This window comes from Andrena cerasifolii, chromosome 4 (genome assembly GCF_050908995.1).
Source record: "Andrena cerasifolii isolate SP2316 chromosome 4, iyAndCera1_principal, whole genome shotgun sequence".
Lineage (NCBI taxonomy): Eukaryota > Metazoa > Arthropoda > Insecta > Hymenoptera > Andrenidae > Andrena > Andrena cerasifolii.
In genome coordinates, this window is record NC_135121.1 from 4,353,105 (window position 1) to 4,371,704 (window position 18,600).

General features: G+C 34.3%; 4 protein-coding genes across 8 annotated transcripts in view; 3 read left to right on the forward strand and 1 right to left on the reverse strand.

The window, feature by feature from the left end:
* LOC143368618 (uncharacterized) lies at positions 1 to 5,469 on the forward strand. Of its 3 annotated transcripts, none has more exons than XM_076811534.1 (8): positions 1 to 124; positions 679 to 846; positions 1,890 to 2,051; positions 2,139 to 2,368; positions 2,756 to 3,878; positions 4,127 to 4,234; positions 4,318 to 4,355; positions 4,439 to 5,469. In XM_076811534.1, exons 2-8 carry the CDS (start codon positions 770 to 772, stop codon positions 5,266 to 5,268), a joined length of 2,568 nt encoding a protein of 855 aa, XP_076667649.1. In that variant the 5' UTR covers positions 1 to 124; positions 679 to 769; the 3' UTR covers positions 5,269 to 5,469. The 3 variants fall into 3 exon arrangements, with proteins under 3 accessions (XP_076667649.1, XP_076667651.1, XP_076667650.1); XM_076811536.1 differs by having other exon boundaries at positions 4,130 to 4,234; XM_076811535.1 differs by lacking the exon at positions 1 to 124 and adding an exon at positions 522 to 544.
* Mrpl42 (mitochondrial ribosomal protein L42) overlaps positions 5,440 to 18,600 on the reverse strand; it is a 27,943-nt gene continuing 14,782 nt past the window's right edge. The window contains exons 2-3 of the mRNA XM_076811574.1: positions 5,992 to 6,119; positions 5,440 to 5,898 (exon numbers count right to left, since the gene is read on the reverse strand). Of these exons, the coding sequence (XP_076667689.1) occupies positions 5,539 to 5,898 (360 nt within the window). The 5' untranslated portion in view covers positions 5,992 to 6,119 and the 3' untranslated portion in view covers positions 5,440 to 5,538. The remainder of the gene's footprint in view (positions 5,899 to 5,991; positions 6,120 to 18,600) is intronic.
* On the forward strand, positions 6,396 to 12,319 carry LOC143368613 (uncharacterized). Of its 2 annotated transcripts, none has more exons than XM_076811526.1 (2): positions 6,396 to 6,627; positions 7,048 to 12,319. In XM_076811526.1, the coding sequence occupies exons 1-2, from the start codon at positions 6,600 to 6,602 to the stop codon at positions 11,391 to 11,393; spliced, it is 4,374 nt and encodes a 1,457-aa protein (XP_076667641.1). In that variant the 5' UTR covers positions 6,396 to 6,599; the 3' UTR covers positions 11,394 to 12,319. The 2 variants fall into 2 exon arrangements, with proteins under 2 accessions (XP_076667641.1, XP_076667642.1); XM_076811527.1 differs by having other exon boundaries at positions 6,397 to 6,627; positions 7,054 to 12,319.
* The window catches only part of LOC143368628 (protein decapentaplegic), a 12,639-nt gene continuing 9,548 nt past the window's right edge, over positions 15,510 to 18,600 (forward strand). Inside the window, exons 1-2 of one of the 2 annotated variants that reach the window (XM_076811563.1) lie at positions 15,510 to 15,970; positions 16,088 to 16,313. In XM_076811563.1, coding sequence (XP_076667678.1) covers positions 16,291 to 16,313 — 23 coding nt within the window. In that variant the 5' untranslated portion in view covers positions 15,510 to 15,970; positions 16,088 to 16,290. The remainder of the gene's footprint in view (positions 15,971 to 16,087; positions 16,314 to 18,600) is intronic. The other variant, XM_076811565.1, reaches the window with a different exon arrangement.

Sequence of the window (18,600 nt, forward strand, 5' to 3'; positions counted from 1 at the left end):
CTAAAAACGAGCGTCGAGCGTCAGCATGAAATCGCACCCTAAGAAATTCGCGCCACCATTCGCGGCGACCAGTTTCCACCTATTGGCGGCGACCATGACATGACAGTGAACGAGTAAACAAGGGGTAAGAAGCCTAAACTATTATAATTAAAAATCTCGCATGTAAAATAAAAATGAATGCCGAAAAATACGTTGTAAATGAGATATATAACTGTACCTTATTTTCCATAACATTTTTACAACGACACGCGAAGTAATTAGTAATTGTGATCCGTAGTTATTGAATCGTTCCTTTCGAAAGGTTTTGTTTACATTTTCGAAATGGTCGTTCACATGAACAGATACGCACATTAGACATTTATTATTCATTTAATGTTTTTTAAGAGTACCAGTCACTTATCAAACATTTCGTAAAACACTGTGTTGTAAATGTACATGTGAATACAGTTTTAAAGCACAAATTTCGAAGTATTTGTGTGAGAAAATATTTCTCTTAGATAAACACTCGGTAGATAAACAATACGAGAACTTTACTTTAAATAATGTAATTATATGTACTATATTTATAAAAATGAATCGTAATAAAGTTTTCGAATGCGTTATAATTTTTCTCGCGTTTAAAATTTCAGAGATCATGTCGAAATTGGTTAATGAATTTTTTACTTTTATACATGACAGTGACGAGGGACATACGACCATAATAATTCGTAGAATAATTAAGCTACAGTAACCAAAGAAGTAAATCATATTTGGAACAGTAGAAATCACGATGTCAGCTCTAAAATCTAAAGGACACCTATTTTTGGCTTCTTCTCTTTGTGATGGCGTAGAAGATAATGACATAAGGCAAGGATTTTGAAATTACATTTCATAATACGTATTTTATATATTAACACGTTCGTGGTCTTTCGTTTTAGAAATAGCCACAGAAAAATTGAAATCATATATCCGTATGTGACTGAAATTTGAACTCCCATGTTCCTTAATTTATATATATTAATATATATATATATATATACGCAAAGCTTTTCGCTGCAAATAGTTTTATCTTTTAAAAATAATTCTAATAATAACAGTTATCAAGATGTTTCATATAAAGAACTTTGTTGTTAATTTTATTGTCAGAATTTGCTCTTGCTGCTTTCTTAAGGGGTCGTTCTGGTAATCATGCCACGAAATTCTGTAACATTCAGGCTTTTTTTTTATTTATTAACTCTTCGGTGGGCACGCTCTTCAGACTTGCATGAGCGGATGCGTTGCGGCTTTTACACCGCAATCGGAGTTCTCATTGTTTTACCTCTAAATTTGGACAATTTTAGGTCTCACAGAAGAAAATCAAAATTACATTAGTTGCTTAATAATATTTTATTCAATGAACATAAAGTGAACATACACTAGTTTACAAAATCTGAAAAATTATTTTTGATCGAGACTCTACTATGAAATTCTTATGTAAGGAGGTCCCCTAAACTCTAAAATCGGCTTGAGCCGAAATCCTATGGATACGTTTTTGAGATATTGTCCGATGAATACTTTGGTAATTTTTTAAGAAGACGACCCGACGTTTTTGGCCATATCTCGCGTTAGAGTTGACCGATTTGTTCCCGACGACTCTTAAATTAAAGATAATTAAATTGCATACAACTCTTTGCGACAGTGTTTTCCAATCCGACCAATAGTTTAGGCGGAATCGAGAATAATAACTATAAACGCAGAGACAAGCTTGACAATACTGTTTTCGTAGACAGCTAAACGCATAAAAAGATTACTGTTTGCATTGTGACTTTCTATTCCTTATAGCAAACGATATTACATGAATCTAGAAAATATTAATCTTAAAATATATATATGTATCAATTTATTATTTTAAATAAGTTACTTCGTAACAGGCAAGTAACAACTTTACTTTTAAATAAAGAAGCGAATCCTAATACGCTACTTCCCACATACGGAGTGACTCCATTTCACTTAGTGATAGGTAATGACTCTGAGGCCTTCGCGGAAGAAGTAACTAAGTTATTTTTACGCCATGGAGGAAACCCAAATGTTAGGTAAATAATTTAGATTAACTAGTTCCCACGGAACAAGTGTTAAATTTCCACAATGCTAAGAGAATATATGAATATTTTATTCCACAGATCAGTAGATGGACTGACTCCGGTGCACGTGGCAGCAGCATGGGGAAGAGTTCCGGTATTAGAATTACTTTTAGCGAATGGTGGAGATCCTCATTATTTGGACGACGAAGGACGTAATCCCTTCCATTATGCATTCGATGGAAAGTATTACAAAGCGATTGTGGTACTCGGCAAATATTGCGAAAGTATTACAAAGGAAGATAAACCAACTAAACATAAAATAACATTTGGTATGTAATCGACGAATGTATTTATAACAGGGATTGAAACGGTTTCGAAAATAACTGTTTCAAACAGTTATATATCGGTTCTGACTGAAACAGTTGTGAAGAACCGATATTCTGAATAACTTTTATAAGAAACCGAAATTTCTGACTATATCGATTTCGGTTACGATTCTACAGAACCGATATTGGGATCTGACATCCGTCACCATGACATCTGGTGGCGGAAAGTCGAAGCGCTCGATGGGTACACATCAATTCGATATAGTCAGAAACTTCGGTTCCTTCTTCATAACTGTTTCACGAACCGAAACCGATATCATAACTGTTTTAAACCCCTGATTTATAAAAGCTTATAGACTGGAGTTTTTTTTTCTATATTTCTTTTTGTAGATAAACTTTTAATTAACAATGGAGAGGTAATAGCAGAATACGCTGCATTACAAGCTTCTCATATGACCGGAGAAAATTTGCTAAATGAAAATAGATTTGACGAAAATGAGGAAAGCAGATTTCCTAACGTTGGAGACAAATATTTCTTTGATTTTAGTGACAACAGTTTAAACAGTGACAATGAGTTTGATATAAATGCAGCAGAACTTCGGCTTCAAGAGGAAATAGATAAAGAGAAGTGCCTTGTAAATAAAATTATTCATCAGCTCTCTAGTTCCTTAAAATCCAATTCTAAAGAGCCAGAAATTAGCGATGACTGCGAAAGATCTGAAGAAAATCAATATGATATAAGCCCATCGTCTATATTAAATACGGATGATAGTATGGCTTATGATGTAATGGAAAAATTTTCATTAAAAACTAGAACGAAAAAACAGTCTGTTACTCCGAGATACAGGCGCAAGATTTTTGGACAGAGCAATAACAATAAAACTTCATTGATACCTGTATATAATCCAAATGATTCTATCATAAGCAAATCACCAAATTTAATAATAGGCAAAGCAGTAGAAAGAGATCGAAGATATCTATCTCCAAAACTATCGTACAAGGAATCGAAATTCAGAACTTTCACGCCTTGTATGACGAGAAATCAAGCATATCGATCAGACGAATTTAATTTAGGAAAAGAAGTGGCGAGATCCACGCCAAGAAGAAGGAAACGATTGTACAGGCAATATTCGTCTCTCAGAAAACTCAGGAAAAATGATGGACTTACGTCGCCAGAAAACACAAGTCCCGATTCAACGAGTTCCTTATCACCGGATCAAAGATACGTACGAAAACAGAAATATAAATTTAATACAAATTTGGCAGTAAGATTACACGAGACCAAGTATGACGACGACGACGTGCCAATGAATTCCGTTGAGAAATATAATTTAACAAAAGATTTAATCGAAGGATTCAGCAGCAATTTGGAAAATCTAGAAATAAAAACAGTGGGTCGTACAGAAAGAAAGAAATTAAGAGATAATGCTTTGCAAGGGAAGACTGACGAAGAAATGAAAAATTGCAATATCTTAAATAATTTTAATGAAAATTTTAGCACGCTCCTTTCAAGGTAATTTAATAATCACCAAATTAAGTATATGCTGTCTGAAGCATATATGAATTTGATTTATATTACATAATTGCATGTTACTACCAGATGTACTTTTTAATTTCACTAATTCACTGTTGCGATCTATTACGATATTGTATTCACCTAACGTAACAAGTAACTATTTTCTATAATATTTTGCATTATTATAATTCCTATGATTTCTCTTAAAATTTAATATTCGATAATTACCAAACTATGTATTTTAGCAGTTTTAAATCGCAATCGTATATTAGTGTGCAAGAGGAGTATAAGTATGAAGACCCTGATGAAGGTATAGCCTTCCTAGAACGTAGAATTTATACACTAACACCCTGGTAAGATATTGCAAGTAAACATGTGATTTGATCGATAGTGATTGTAATTGCTAATGAGTGTCCTCGTTTTCAATTATTTATAGCAAATCCACAGAGAATTGCACCTCGGCTGATCAATTATGTAAGATTTGTCAAAATTATCTAATCTTCTAATGCTTATTCATATAATTCTTATCAACTTTGACGATTTGCCAATATTTTCAGGGCCCCAGTCGTTAAATTTATCATTTGATAGATCGATGACAAATGAGGTATTGCGACGAAAGTTAATTAATCTAGGCGACAATCCAGGACCAATAACCCACACGACAAGGCAAATATATCTGAAACGGCTCGTAAATTTAAAAAACGGAATGTGTAAGCCGTTGTCAGGCGAAAATATTAATTCTAGAGCCTTTTCTAAAACAGACTGCTGCAGCTTTCAAGTAAAATCTTTAATTTATGGAGACTGGGTAAATCATTTGGGGAGATTCAGAATTATTGAAAAGAACATTTTCAAGGAATTCTCGCTAGTGGATCCTTCTAGAAAATGGAGGGAAGGCATGAACAAGACGTGTTTTAATTATCTACTCTTAGATCCGCGCGTAACTAAGGATTTGCCTTCGTGTGCAGAAAATCTGCCGAAGTCTACCACTTGGTCTACATTCCTTTCCGCCATATTTTATGTAGGCAAAGGAACACGTAACAGACCATATTCTCATCTTAAAGATGCATTCGACGCGTGGGTTTCGAACCAAAATCCCGGAAGTACAAAAATCCAGCATATTTTGAATATTTGGAACGGAGGGTGCGGAGTCGTGTGTCTCCATATTTTCCAGAATAGCATACCAGTGGAAGCTTACACACGCGAGGCTGCCATGATCGATGCAATGGGGATACAGACATTAAGAAACTGCAAAAGCGGAGACTATTACGGAATAGCGGCAACATGGAACGCGGAAGAAAAACGTAACTTCGGAAGATATTTGCTGTACCAAGCAATGCAAATCTTTTTACACGAGGGGGAGAGACAAATATTCCCTCAAAATTTATAAAATTTAAATTCAGTTTCTAAAATGGACCAAAGCTCGCATAGATATACATATATATATATATTTTTTTTTTTTTAACGAATGACTACTATACGTGCGTTTGGTTCTCTGTATATTAATTCTTTAGCTGTGCTAATAACAGTATGGAAATAAGTGCAATATTACGCAAACGAATAAAGGACTGCAATAATTTATTTACCGTAATATATGTAGTTTATTTTGGCCGTAATATTATTTTATTAAACTAAGATATCTAAGTGTACAAGGTTGTGTTTATAAATACGGCCTATCCGGCAGTGTTTTCTTTTCTTTTTTATCCCTGTTTTTGGGATACCACCTATGTTTTGTGGTATGTGTAATTTTGGAAAGCTCTTCGATGACCACGTCCCTTCTCTTGTGTTGAAAGACTTCGGCGATTTCATTTTTGCCAATACACAGAACGGTGTTCGACGGAATTTGTTTCTCTTCGGGTAATGGTAATGAGTATTCGTAGGGAAAGTCTTGTTTCGGATGCCAACAAACGATCATTTCTCTATTTATCGGCATAACAATCTCAGGAGGTAGTTTATTAGAACTCAAGTATCGTTTGCAGGGTAGATTCAGAGAACGTGTAAGGCGTAACGCAGCATTCATCTGTTAAAGAATTGAAAACTATTATATTTCTAAAAGATAACCTTAAAATATTACGAAAATTCTCATAATTATTCAAACTTTATATGTTCGTACTTTGAATATGTTTTGGATAGTTACAAATACTTTTCAATAAGAGTACAGAGAAAGTAAATGTTACAAGTATACACAAAAACACGGGATCCTGTTAACCACTGTTAACTATGAACTTATTCAGACTGAAGATAGCTTACAAACTAAGTATTGTTGTTTGTTGTCGACGGACGACGAGTTCGATAGTGGATGGTTCTTATGTTCACATGGTTGGCCTTTTTTTTTTGTCGCGAAATATTTCTATAGGGATCTTCTAGTCGGAACATTACTGTGACGCCATCTACCGTACTATGATAGACATAATTGTATAAATCATGGACATAGGATTATAGGGACCAATAGGGACGGAGGAATAGTTGCAACTATTCCTCCTTCACTATATGCGTATGTCCTTGGCCTTGCGATCGGCCACAATCGTTTGAGCCGGGTGTACATACGTGTTTGCACAGCAGTGTAGTATTCGGTATTGGCAGTGTATGTGGAACGATATTTCTGAGCACAGTGTATGTAATTACATCAGCACCTACCAGCGGATTCAAGCGGGTTGCAGGTTGCGGCGGGTCATGGACCTGACTCCATGCAGCGGGTAGACCACATAATTTCAAAACGAAATGTTCTCACAGATGATGCTTTTAAAGGGTATTATTAAGTTCTTAGTAATATATTAATGCTAAGTTATTGTTAGTTTATTTGAAGGTAGTAAAGAGAAACCAGGGTGAACTTATAGCAAAGACATTATTAAAAATCATTTTTGTAAATACAGACTTTGGCTTAAAGAAATACAAATCAAGTCACCGAATTATAATTTGCATTTAGAATAGTATAAAAAAAAAAATTTTACCTGAACATTATATTAATATGCTGCTAATAACATAAAATTATTGGATTATACTGACTGCTAATTTGTAGTTATTACTTAATTTGTAGTTACACTTAACATATTATATATCTAATGCTCTGAACTCATACAGTGAGTCATCAAAAATGACTGGCATTTTTTGTACTACCATGTAATATTAAAAGAAAGACAATGAAAATGGTACGTAATTTTTATGTTAGCCAAAGAGCCTTTGGAGCCATTAACAGATGTTGGAATCACACCATCCAAACAAAGTTGTCATTCAAGAAGCTCAGCGAAGGAAAATCCTGGAGCTTGTACTTGTTCTAGAAAACGGAAACGTTCTGTTATAGATACAGATGATGCAGTATCAAAGAGGCTGTGCAAAGATTCAGAATTGCATAGCAGTTTACAAGGTCAATCTAGACAGGACTTGTCTGACGAATTACGTAATCCATGTCAAACTAGTCAATACAGAAGTAATCTTCCTCATACTTTGATTAGACTTATTTATCAATTAGACTTGTCAGTGCTTTGCTCGATTAGAAAGTTGACGTATAAACATAAATATCCTTCATTGTCATTAACATTTGAAGATTCTGAACATGATAAGTTTAATAGTATAGTTCTTCTCTACGAAGGGAAGTCTATTCATGTACAAATCGAAAACGTAGATAAATATTATACAGATAATGCTATTAGTTATGCTAGATTATTTACTAAAGAAAAACGAAGTTTTTCTATTAACGATTATTTTGATAGTTTTATTAAACATCTAATCTTTAAGCCATGTGGTGTATCGAAAAATATAGAATATCTTATCGTCTATACTAATTCAGGCTTGGATCTCACAGAAGGAAAGAAATTAAAGAAAGGACGATTTAAAAAATTTTATCCTTTTGAATTTTATAGCATAAATATGGAGGAATCTAACATGTTAAAAGACTTCTTGTTTACAAACGATACCGTACAAGAACGTGGTTTTTATCAGTTTTCACAAGATAAAACAAGAAGAGAAGAAGTTTTAAAGAGATTAGAATTTTCGTCTGCTATGCGGAAAGCATTCGGAAGAAGAAACTTTTCTCAAGAATTTGAAAAAGAAATAAAAGGAGCGTTTTTAGATAAATTAGTATTTGCAGTTAATCAGCCTAATAGAGAGGAACTGAACAGCATTGTAAAAAGTGAAATAGAAAAGAATAGCGAAGTTCAAGACGATTATATAGCATTACAAGAAAGAATATTACGTGATATAACAGTTTCAGAAAAGCATACAAAATTTGGCAGCTGTATATCTGGGATCATATACGAATTCAATTTATTAATGTCCTTCTTGCATTCCATGTTCTTGCATAAAAACATATTTTCCATAAATTTTGAAGGAAAAAGCCATTGTATATCTAATGACATTAGTATTAATTATAAAGATAGAATTACTTACGTAAAGGCTCATGATGCAGCTAGTGCTATCGATTACGGTCAATTATTTCCCTCAAGGCAACAGGAAGGAAAGAATAAAATTTCTATTAATAAACATTTTGCTCTTTTTGTTGAGAAATTAGGAGATGATATAAGATATTTTATTATCTATACTAATACAGATCTAAATCTTACAGAAGAAAAGAGACTTAAAAAAGGACAATCTAGAGAGTTTTATCCTTTAAAATTTGATAGTATAGATATTCAAAAGAAAAGGTATAAAGTTTTAAGAGATTGTTCATGTATAAATGAAAATGGTCTCTATCAATTTGCACAAGAACAAGCAACAAGAGCGAAAATTTTAGGTTTATTAAAGCTTCCGTCTTTTCTACAAAAAGAAAACGAAGAAGGAAGAGTTTCGAATGAGGATGAAAAAGAAATGAAAGAGAAATTTCTAGACAGACTAATATTTGCAGTTAATCAGTGTGATAGGGAAGAATTGAATAGTTTGATTAGAAATGAGATACATAAATCTAATGTTCCATATAATCGAGAAGAGCTACATGAAATAGCTTTACGTTGGCTAGAATCTCACGAACTGAACCATATAACAAAAGGCATAATGAAAAAGCTTTTTGAAGATATAAAAGATAATAGATCTAGTTATCAGAAGATTCGAAACAAAGATATTGAAAAAGTTAAATTTGCTAAAAGCGTAGTTGGTAAAGAAGGAACACCTGCGTTTGATCGGTTCTTAGTTTATTTAACTAAAGGGGAAGGACAAAAATGTCTAGAAGTTCTGAAAAGAAGAGGAATTAGTTTACCTAATATATCCAGTATTTTATGTGGAGCAAAAGCTAACGCTGCTAGAACTTTTAAAGGGTTATATGATCTATGGTTTGATGAACAAGGAAATAAAACCGAATATTTAAAAACTCTGGAAACAGAAAAAATAAATCTAGCTAGTATGTCCAGTATTTTGAATGGCGCAGGGAGTAATGCTCCTAAAGCTTTTAAAGAGTTATATGATCTGTGGTTTAATAAACAAGGGAATAAAACGAAATATTTGAAAGCTCTGGAAAAAGAAGAAATAAGTTTACCTAATATGTCCAGTATTTTAAGTGGAGCAGGAGTTAATGCCCCTAAAGCTTTTAAAGAATTATATGATCTATGGTTTGACGGGAAACGAAATAAAAGCCAACATTTAAAAACTCTGGAAGGAAGCGGGGTAAATCTATCTAATGTGTCGGGTATTTTAGGTGGAGCAGGAGCTAATGCTGCGAAAGCTTTCAAAGACTTATATAATCTGTGGTTCGATGAAGAAGGAAATAAAACCGAATATTTAAAAACTCTGGAAGAAAGAGGGATAAATCTATCTAATGTGTCCAGTATTTTAGGTGGAGCAGGAGCTAATGCTGCAAAAGCTTTCAAAGACTTATATAATCTATGGTTCGATGAAAAAGGGAAGAAAACCGAATATTTAAAAACTTTGGAAAAAGAAGGAATAAATCTAGCTAGTGTGTCCAGTATTTTAAATAAAGCAAGAGCTAATGCTGCAAAAGTTTTTAAAGACTTATATGATCTATGGTTCGATGAAAAGGGAAATAAAACCGAATATTTAAAAAATCTGGAAAAAGAAGAGATAAATTTATCTAATATGTCTGGTATTCTATGCGGAGCGGGAGCTGACGCTGCGAAAGTTTTTAAAGACTTGTATGATGTATGTTTTGATGAAACAGGAAATAAAACCCAACGTTTAAGAACTCTGAAAAAAGAAGGATTAAATCTATCTAATATGTCGAATATTTTGCATGGAGCAAGAGTTAATGCTGCAAAAGCTTTCAAAGACCTATATAATCTATGGTTTGATGAAAAAGGAAATAAAACGAAATATTTAAAAACTCTAGAAAAAGAAGGAATAAATCTATCTAATATCTCCAGTATTTTAGGTGGAGCAGGAGCTAATGCTGCAAAAGCTTTTAAAGACTTATATGATCTTTCGTTCAATGAGCAAGGAAATAAAAGTGAATATTTAAAAACTCTAGAGAAAGAAGGTATAGGTCTATCTAATATGTTCAGTATCTTAAGCGGAGCAGGGGCTAGTGCTGCAAAAGCATTTAAAGAACTGTACGATGCTTTTTTTGATAGGCAAGGAAATAAAACGCAACGTTTAAAGCATTTTACTAAGAAAATAGACGGAAAAAAAGGTTTTAAGCCAAGTAACTTATCTAGTATATTGGGTAGAGCAGGAGCTAATGCTAAAGATGCTTTTGAAAAATTGCATAGTATTTGTTTCAATAACGAAGGAGGAAGAACGAGGCTTTTAGATGATTTTTATAAGGCCGGTTTTAAGTCAAGCAACTTATCCTGCATATTATGTGGAGCCGGAGCTAATGCTTCTTCTATCCTGAAAAGGTTGCATAATATTTTTTTTAACGACGAAGGAGAAAGAACAAAACTTTTAGATGGGTTCTATAAGGCAGGGTTTAGACCATATGATTTATCCAATATGCTGAGTAGAGCAGTAGATAGTGTAGAAAATTTTTATGACTTTTGTTTTGTAGGGGAAACAAAAAAGTACTTAAATCATTTCTTAAAAAGGAAAAAATGTTTCACGCTAAGTAATTTATGTAATATATTGCACGGAGCAGGGGCTAATATTTGTTCTGCTTTTAAAGATTTTCATGACATTTGTTTTGATGAGGCAGGAAACGAAATGCAGCTTTTAGATGATTTCTATAAAGTAGGATTTTCGTCCAATGATTTATCTGATATATTATCCATGGCAGGAAGTAATGCTGCTTCTATTTTAAGAGATCTTCATGAATTGTGTTTTAGTAAAGAAAATTATTTATATCATTTCTTAGCTGAGGATAATCATTTTACGCCAAAAGGTTTATCCAAGATATTATATGGGATAGGAACTAAGATTTCTCCTACCTTCGGAAAATTGCATAATCTTTGTTTTGATGAGGCGGGAAACAAAACGAATTATTTAAACAATCTTATCAAAAGTAATACGCCAAACAAGATACTTGATATATTGTATAAAAAAGTCAGAAATGCTCCTTCTACTTCTTTGGATGTTACATTACTTCAACAACAGAATATTAGTGGGATAAAGGGAAGCAAAATAATAAAACATAGGTGATCTTACAGTAGATCACACGATTTCAAAAAGAATTGTTCTCGCAACAGTTGGTTTTGGGCACTGGAAATGGTTGTATTGTTTAAATTCTTAATAAAATATGATACTAAATTAACTAATTAATAAAAAAAATTATTTTTATTTTTGAATTTTTTTTTTAACATTGGGGACTACCCGGGAACCCTCCCGTCCTGCCATTTTTTATTTTTGAAATTTTGTAACCACAGTCTCATTTTTAGCATCGCCAACCTCGCATCGGTTCGCTACCATGCTTTACGCGCCCGCGAGCGGGCACGCGCCCCCCGCCCTAGTCTAGCCCCAACCAATACTAATACCCGAGACAAGTTGGAAAGTGGAATGCGTTGTGTTTGTATAAATCAACAGAAATATTGTTAAGAGGGGGAACCGTGGTGGTTGGCTCTGCTCTAAGGAAAGTATACGTAAAATTTTTCCATCTCTAAAGAAGTATAAAAGTGATTCAGAGTCAGGGGAGTTTGTTCCTCTATAGAGAAATACTTGAAGGAGAAGAAGAAAGAGGATCAGAAATGGAAGTTTAAAACCTTAATAGAACATAAACAGACAAGAACCCCGAAGTTAAAGATTTTAAGAAAATGGATTGTAAAGCAGATGAAAATTTAGAAGATATATATCCTCCATTCCATATAAGAGTAGACCTACGCCTCTACCGATTTGCGCAGCTCCCACGGATCTGACACACGCGATTGATAATTATTACATAATTATTTTTAAGTATTATTTGAAATACCTATTTAAATATTCATCAATATGCAGTGATATTTGGTTTTGAAGTGGATGCATTAATATCTTTATATAAAGTAGGCGCTGGAGTTTTAATAACTTGTTCCGGTTCAACTATTGCTTCATTAATAAAATGGTTATTGCGATTATAGTATATCAATCTAAAAACAATATTACTTTTTAACAACAAACTCTATTAAAAAAGAAAATAATTAAATTACAATATATATAAATAATATGAAAAACATTTTAAAAATTGTTTATATTAAAATAGTAACCTATCTATTAAATCCTTTTTTCTCCCTCGCAATGATGCACTTTGAATTCTCAGTAACACTTTTAACTGAGCAACAGTCATTGCACCGTACTCTTCTTCCATTTTTGTTTACAAATTGCGCGCGCCAACACACGGATACACGCATGGACTCACGCATACATGATCGACAGACGCCATCTTAAGCACTACGATCAGAGCGCCACCTCGACCGAGGTTCATTGCGATATACCCTCATTCCTCCGTCCCTATATTCCATGGACATAGAAATATAGGGACGTAGCAATGTTTGACGGGATAAAGTAGCTTCCGGGGAGCGGGGAACTATGGTCACGTGGTATGTACTCTGGTGCCACATTGGCGATTGGTTGTGATCGCGCGAGCGCAATCTTATTTTCATCGAGTATCCGTGAATCAGAACCAATTGGAACCAGGGTGAAAGACAGAATCAATCACCAATGTGACACCAGAGTAACACGTAAACGTGTTCCCCGCTCCCCAGAAGCTGCTTCACTCCCCTCGCCTAAAGTCGCAACTATTAGTCCGTCCCTATATTCCTATGCCCACTAGGCGTCAAAACGGTTTCCCTTCTGAAACTTCGCAACGTTGTACGTCACTAGAATTGCTAAGTTATGCCGTTGCATGTCACTAGGCATAACTCAGCGGTTCTAGTGACATACAACGTTGCCAAATTTGTTAAGGGAAGCCGTTTTGCGCCTAGTTTCCATGGGAGAAGATACCTACACCTTCCTAGGCGCCGACCGGGCTATAAGTGGAAATGCGCAGGCTGGCTGCGCGTGATGCGAGGTCCGCTCCTCGATGTTGTGACGGATAAGGGGAACATATAAATTATAACCTATATACCATATGACAACAAATGCTTAGTTGCTATTTCGTTCTTGTACGCTACATTTGTGAACTTTTTATGACTTAGAACATCCTGACAAAATCCATTTGTGAAGTCGAGAAATGTAGTTATTCGTGGTTAGAAAATCAAAACTTCCATTCGGACGAGAACTGGTGTTTTACAAACGTTTGTTTATTTGTTTGTAGGATGTTTATTTAGGGCATGTGTCCTTAAAATTTTAACCAAAAATAAACAATTACTCCGTTTAACGAGTTGTGTAGACTTATTTTCTCCATACATTTGTCTTTTACATTTCGGTTTTTATTATCACGGGAATAGAGGAATCTATTGTTATAATAGTGTTTTAGCTGTAGTTGTGACTGTAGCGGTATTGTTCCCCAAAAATGTAGAGGAAAAAATTGAATCTGTCTTAGTGTTATTTTCTTAGTTAAAATGTTAGTCCTAACTATAATCTACTTACTAACTAAAGTCGGCACATAATTGCTACTACGTGCAGTTGGCATACAGTTTACTGGCGTAAATTTACTATCAGTTATTACCTTGTATGTAATTCTTTTTCAGTGTTATTGTTACGTCGGAGTTATGCGGTTTTACCTTAGCCTTTTTAAATGCTGTTCCTTCCATAGTTGCTGATAAGAAATACAAAAGGGAGGAATCACACGCAAAGGACATACACACATTCATTCTTATTTACAAGGCAACATTTATTCTTCCACCTAATCACACCCAATTAATCTAAGTTATCCTAACTTATTACTATGTCACAATATGCACATTGGCATTAACATAGAATTCTGCATTGTGCTTATGTGGTTGCCTGAAAGAAATGTAGACTGAGTGTATGACTGATATATTTTCTATTTAGAAGTTGTCATATACATATAAAGAATGTTTAGTATTATAAAACATTTTTGCAGAAGAAGGATCTCTAAAAATAAAATTACATTTTTGCACACATTTTTTTCTGCATTCCTCAGTTATTACTGATTTATTCACTTTTGCCACATTAAAGTTTAGTATTAAACACAATAAACTCGTAAGTTTTGTGATCGTATGCATATAATACGAACTATTACAAATGTACACTGATCGTCAATCTTCTGGACTATAAAGAATTATGCTTTAGACAGGGCCGTTCCGGGGTTTTGGACGCCCAGGTGCAAAAACAATATTGCCGCCTTTATTAATTTAATATTTTTTAATTAAAAATTTGATATGCAGTGTTTACTTTTATATCTATATATACATCATTTAAAACAGTATCGTGCAAAAGAGTTTCGGTTATTAATCTTATTAGTCAAAACTTCACAGATAATAAACGGCCTGCGGCCGCCCAGGTGCGGGGGCGCTTTCTGCACCCCCGCCAGGGACGGCCCTGGCTTTAGACATTAACCAATATGGAAATGCACGAACTGACATTAAAATTTCTAATGTTTTGCAGTTTCGTTTTCAAATTCAAACATTGTGTTCATTCATGGAGTGAGCATTTTAAAGCGCTACAATAATAACTGATCAATGCATGATGAACATAAATTAATATCTGAATATATAAAGCAGAAAGCTTCTATATGTTTGTGTGTTTGTCTGTCGCCTAAAAACTTTCGAACGATAAACTCTGAGATCACGAAATCTGCCTCAGCTTATTATGTCTGACTAATCCAGATGAATGTGACCATTTTCAAAAAAAAATTTTTTTTTATAAAATCGGAATCTAAATTTCGGGCGAAGCCGAGTAGTAAAGCTAGTAATGTATAACTATCCTTTAATTAATGAACTAAAATAAATATCGTGTAGTAAGTTAGACACGTTTATTCATTTAAAATTAAATAATTAAGTAGATGTGCGTATTAAATGACTCTCGTTAAAACTATTTTAAGGTTATCCAAAAAATATTAAAATAAACTTTTCGTTCTTTTTGCTTTAATTCGCATTCACAGTAGGTAAAATTGATTGCAACCCGCTACATAGAGATTTCAGTAAATGTCAGTGAAAATAAAATTCAATAAAACGGTTGTTGAAGCGCAGCACCAGCACTTTAACTGACTAACGCAATAGCAAACGTAGCAAACATTTAAAATGTGGCCCGTGTAGCCGTGTTACAGATGCTTTAAGTTTAGTTTACAAACTATTCGCACGCGGCGCTAAACTTGCGTCTTCTAGTACTAGGAGATAGTGCTTTTACATATTTTTTCTCTCTCTCTCCCGCTCGCTCCCCCCTCCCTCTCTCACTCAATCTCTCACTCTCCGCTCCCGGTACGCTACAGTTCTACTCTTCCTCCCGACTTCTCGAAGATTTCCGCGTATCGAGTCGAGCCCAACATCAGTGCGTGCCGTCCTAAACGTTCCCTCTGTTTCCACGGATAACCACAGCGTTTTGGAAAACTAGCCCCCCACGTAGATCGCGTTCATGCTTTTTCGTAAACTGCCTGGCAAGCTTAAACTGGGAATTCTTTCCAAAGTTCTTTTTCTCTCCATCCGCCGTTTGTTTATCTCAGTTCCTCTTTCTCTTTGGGTGCGCGAGTGCGAAAATATCAGGCAAGCGCAACAGTGTTCCAGCATCGATGTATCGATACTGAAGAGCCCGGGGGCGAGGTTTTGAGACAATAGTTCCCGACTGCGGTTACATGGACTCGTTGAAATGTCGTGGCTCCTCAAACGACGGACTTACGATTAGCTCAGGTGAGTTTAACTTTCGTGGGATTAAATCGCGATAGGTTCTTTACAACGGGAAACGCGTGGTTTCCATTGGCTCGAAAGAGTAGGTTTGCCTGATTGTGGCTGGCCCGATTATTTTAGACGATGACGTGCTGCTTATGTACACTCGACACCTTGTATCCTTACTCTATCCGTGCCGCATTCCTTCGGTTTAGCTGTGCGATATTTGAGTTAAACAGGATACCAGCGCTAACACTCACTGGTGCGTGTTTTCCAATCTTCGATACGTGGAAAATGATACGAACGAATGTGAATCGCTCGGTAACCGCCTTATAGGCGCAACAATGCCAGAAACACAGAATAACAAGTATATAAACATAATACGAAATAATTTAATGCATTATTCGAAATAATTTTCATTTTAAGTGACATTCAGAACACCTGCTTCTCGATAGAACGATGCGTTAAATTACTTATTATGTACTTAGCGCTTTGGAATAATTGAAATCTTAAAATTACAAAATTTTCGTGAAACCACAATATTTTACTTGGAAGAAAAAGACCATACAAAATTTGTCTGCATCGCCCGATTTTATTGTTCTATATAATAACGGAAACGTTAATATCGAATGATACTTTTTGCAGATATTTCTTATTGATTATCGTATTGTTTACGTCCGAGAATTTTACTTGCAGCTAAGTGCCGATAACTAAAAAGGCATACATAAATTACCATTTAAAATTCGATATTTGTTAGATTAAATACGTCTGTAACTGACATTGAAAAAATCAAGCGCAATCGCGTTAAATCCAGCAATATATAATCAATTACCGAATGTTGGCTGAAAAGAAGGTTATGAAATTAATTACAGTTCGCAATTTTCAATCAACAGTGTAAAAATCTAATTACAATTAGTTTAATATCTCATGTTGAATATTTTTTAATCGTAAATTACTAGGTTAAATACGATATTTATATTGTTAACACCTACATTGTTTATTAAGTTACCTATTGCTGATTTTCATTTTATATTTTAAAATCACAGCAACACACGAACGCATTACTACGGTTAAGGAACAAACAGTTAGAAAATGATTATTTTACTCTCATTTTATTTTCATTTCATTGCGTTTTCTGTTCGGTTGAACATAGTTGTCTCTATTGGCGGTTTCAATGTTCTAAAATTCCTTTGAGAGTCGTAATTTTTGGTGAATAAGCCGAATCGTTATTTTTTTAGCGCTGCATCGGACCAGCACCCAATCGAATTTTGTCTGCCGAATTCGGCATATGTATATTTTAGCGATTTAATTTTTCACCTTCCAAAACCTTTCCAACCATAGGATCAACGAATTTGAGAAGTTTTAAATTGTTATAAATAAGAATACAAAATTTATTACAGACATTTCATGTTTGTCTTATTCATAATTTAAGGTTATGTTACATGGAAAATGTTCAAGAACTTTTTCGATTAGACTTTACGAAATTCTTCATTAGATTTTAAATTGTTCTCTCCTTAAATAATGCACATCATTAATGTTACATTAATTTCATGGTAGAACCTATATGTTACTAGTGCAATTATTTTATTTTATAAAGCACCTGCTACGTTCAATTCGTTTTGCCGAATATGGTCCACTGGTATAATTTTTTCACAATTTTCGTTTAATGCGTATACTTTCTTATTCTGTCAAAACTCGTTTGTTCTACAGTTATAATTTGATTAACGTAACGATTTCCGTTTAATAATATCGAACGATTATACGTGTTTCTTTTCGTGTTCTTACATGCATTCGCGTAAGGTATACAGAAACTCGGCTACAGATATTTGTTAATATTTAACAATATTTGAAATGCTACTCGATCGAAAGGGAATGTTTCAACCACTCTGAATTTTCTTCATTTCATGCGTCTTCGGTTTTTCGAAATATTTCGAGCATTTACAAAATGGATCCCACTGTTTTTGTAAAGGCTTAGTTATAAAAGAGTTTTAAGAGCATTCAACTACCAACAATATTCAATTTTAATTTATTCGAATGAAATGATTACCAATAATAATTTCGGAAATTGTATTATCCCAATAAAACATCGATGATTGAAATATTACTGTTCATCCTTACTATTCTTTTGTCGATATTCTGCTATCTGTGAAAACAGTTGAAGGGTCGGACCGAAACACAGATACAGCAGTAGAATAATGCCCTGGGTAGGGAGCAGGTAGAAACTTCGATTCCTGGAAGCATGACCGTTTCCTAAGTAGAAATCTAATAGCTTTCAGTTAGCTACGCGTTGGGTATGCAGGGATATTTTGGGTGGTCGTGCATTCCTGCAGTGGGTTTAGAATTATTACATGTGTACCTCTCCCGTCCTACTTCGAACGTGACAGAATCACACAAATTCCTTTCAGTATTGTTCGATTATACATTCACGCATCCTTCACTTTTTAAACAAAAGTCAATTCCAAGCAGACACCAACGTTATCGCACTTACACTGCGAAGGAATGCGTGTTATTAAGGGAGAACAGCACTGTGACAGCCGGAAAAGTAAGCCATTTTTAAGAATTTTTTTCAAGAATAATTTACAGTTTTCATAGAAAACTTTTAGTACCTACCTTTAGTACACTTTCTTAAGAGACTATACAAAAAAAAAATATAT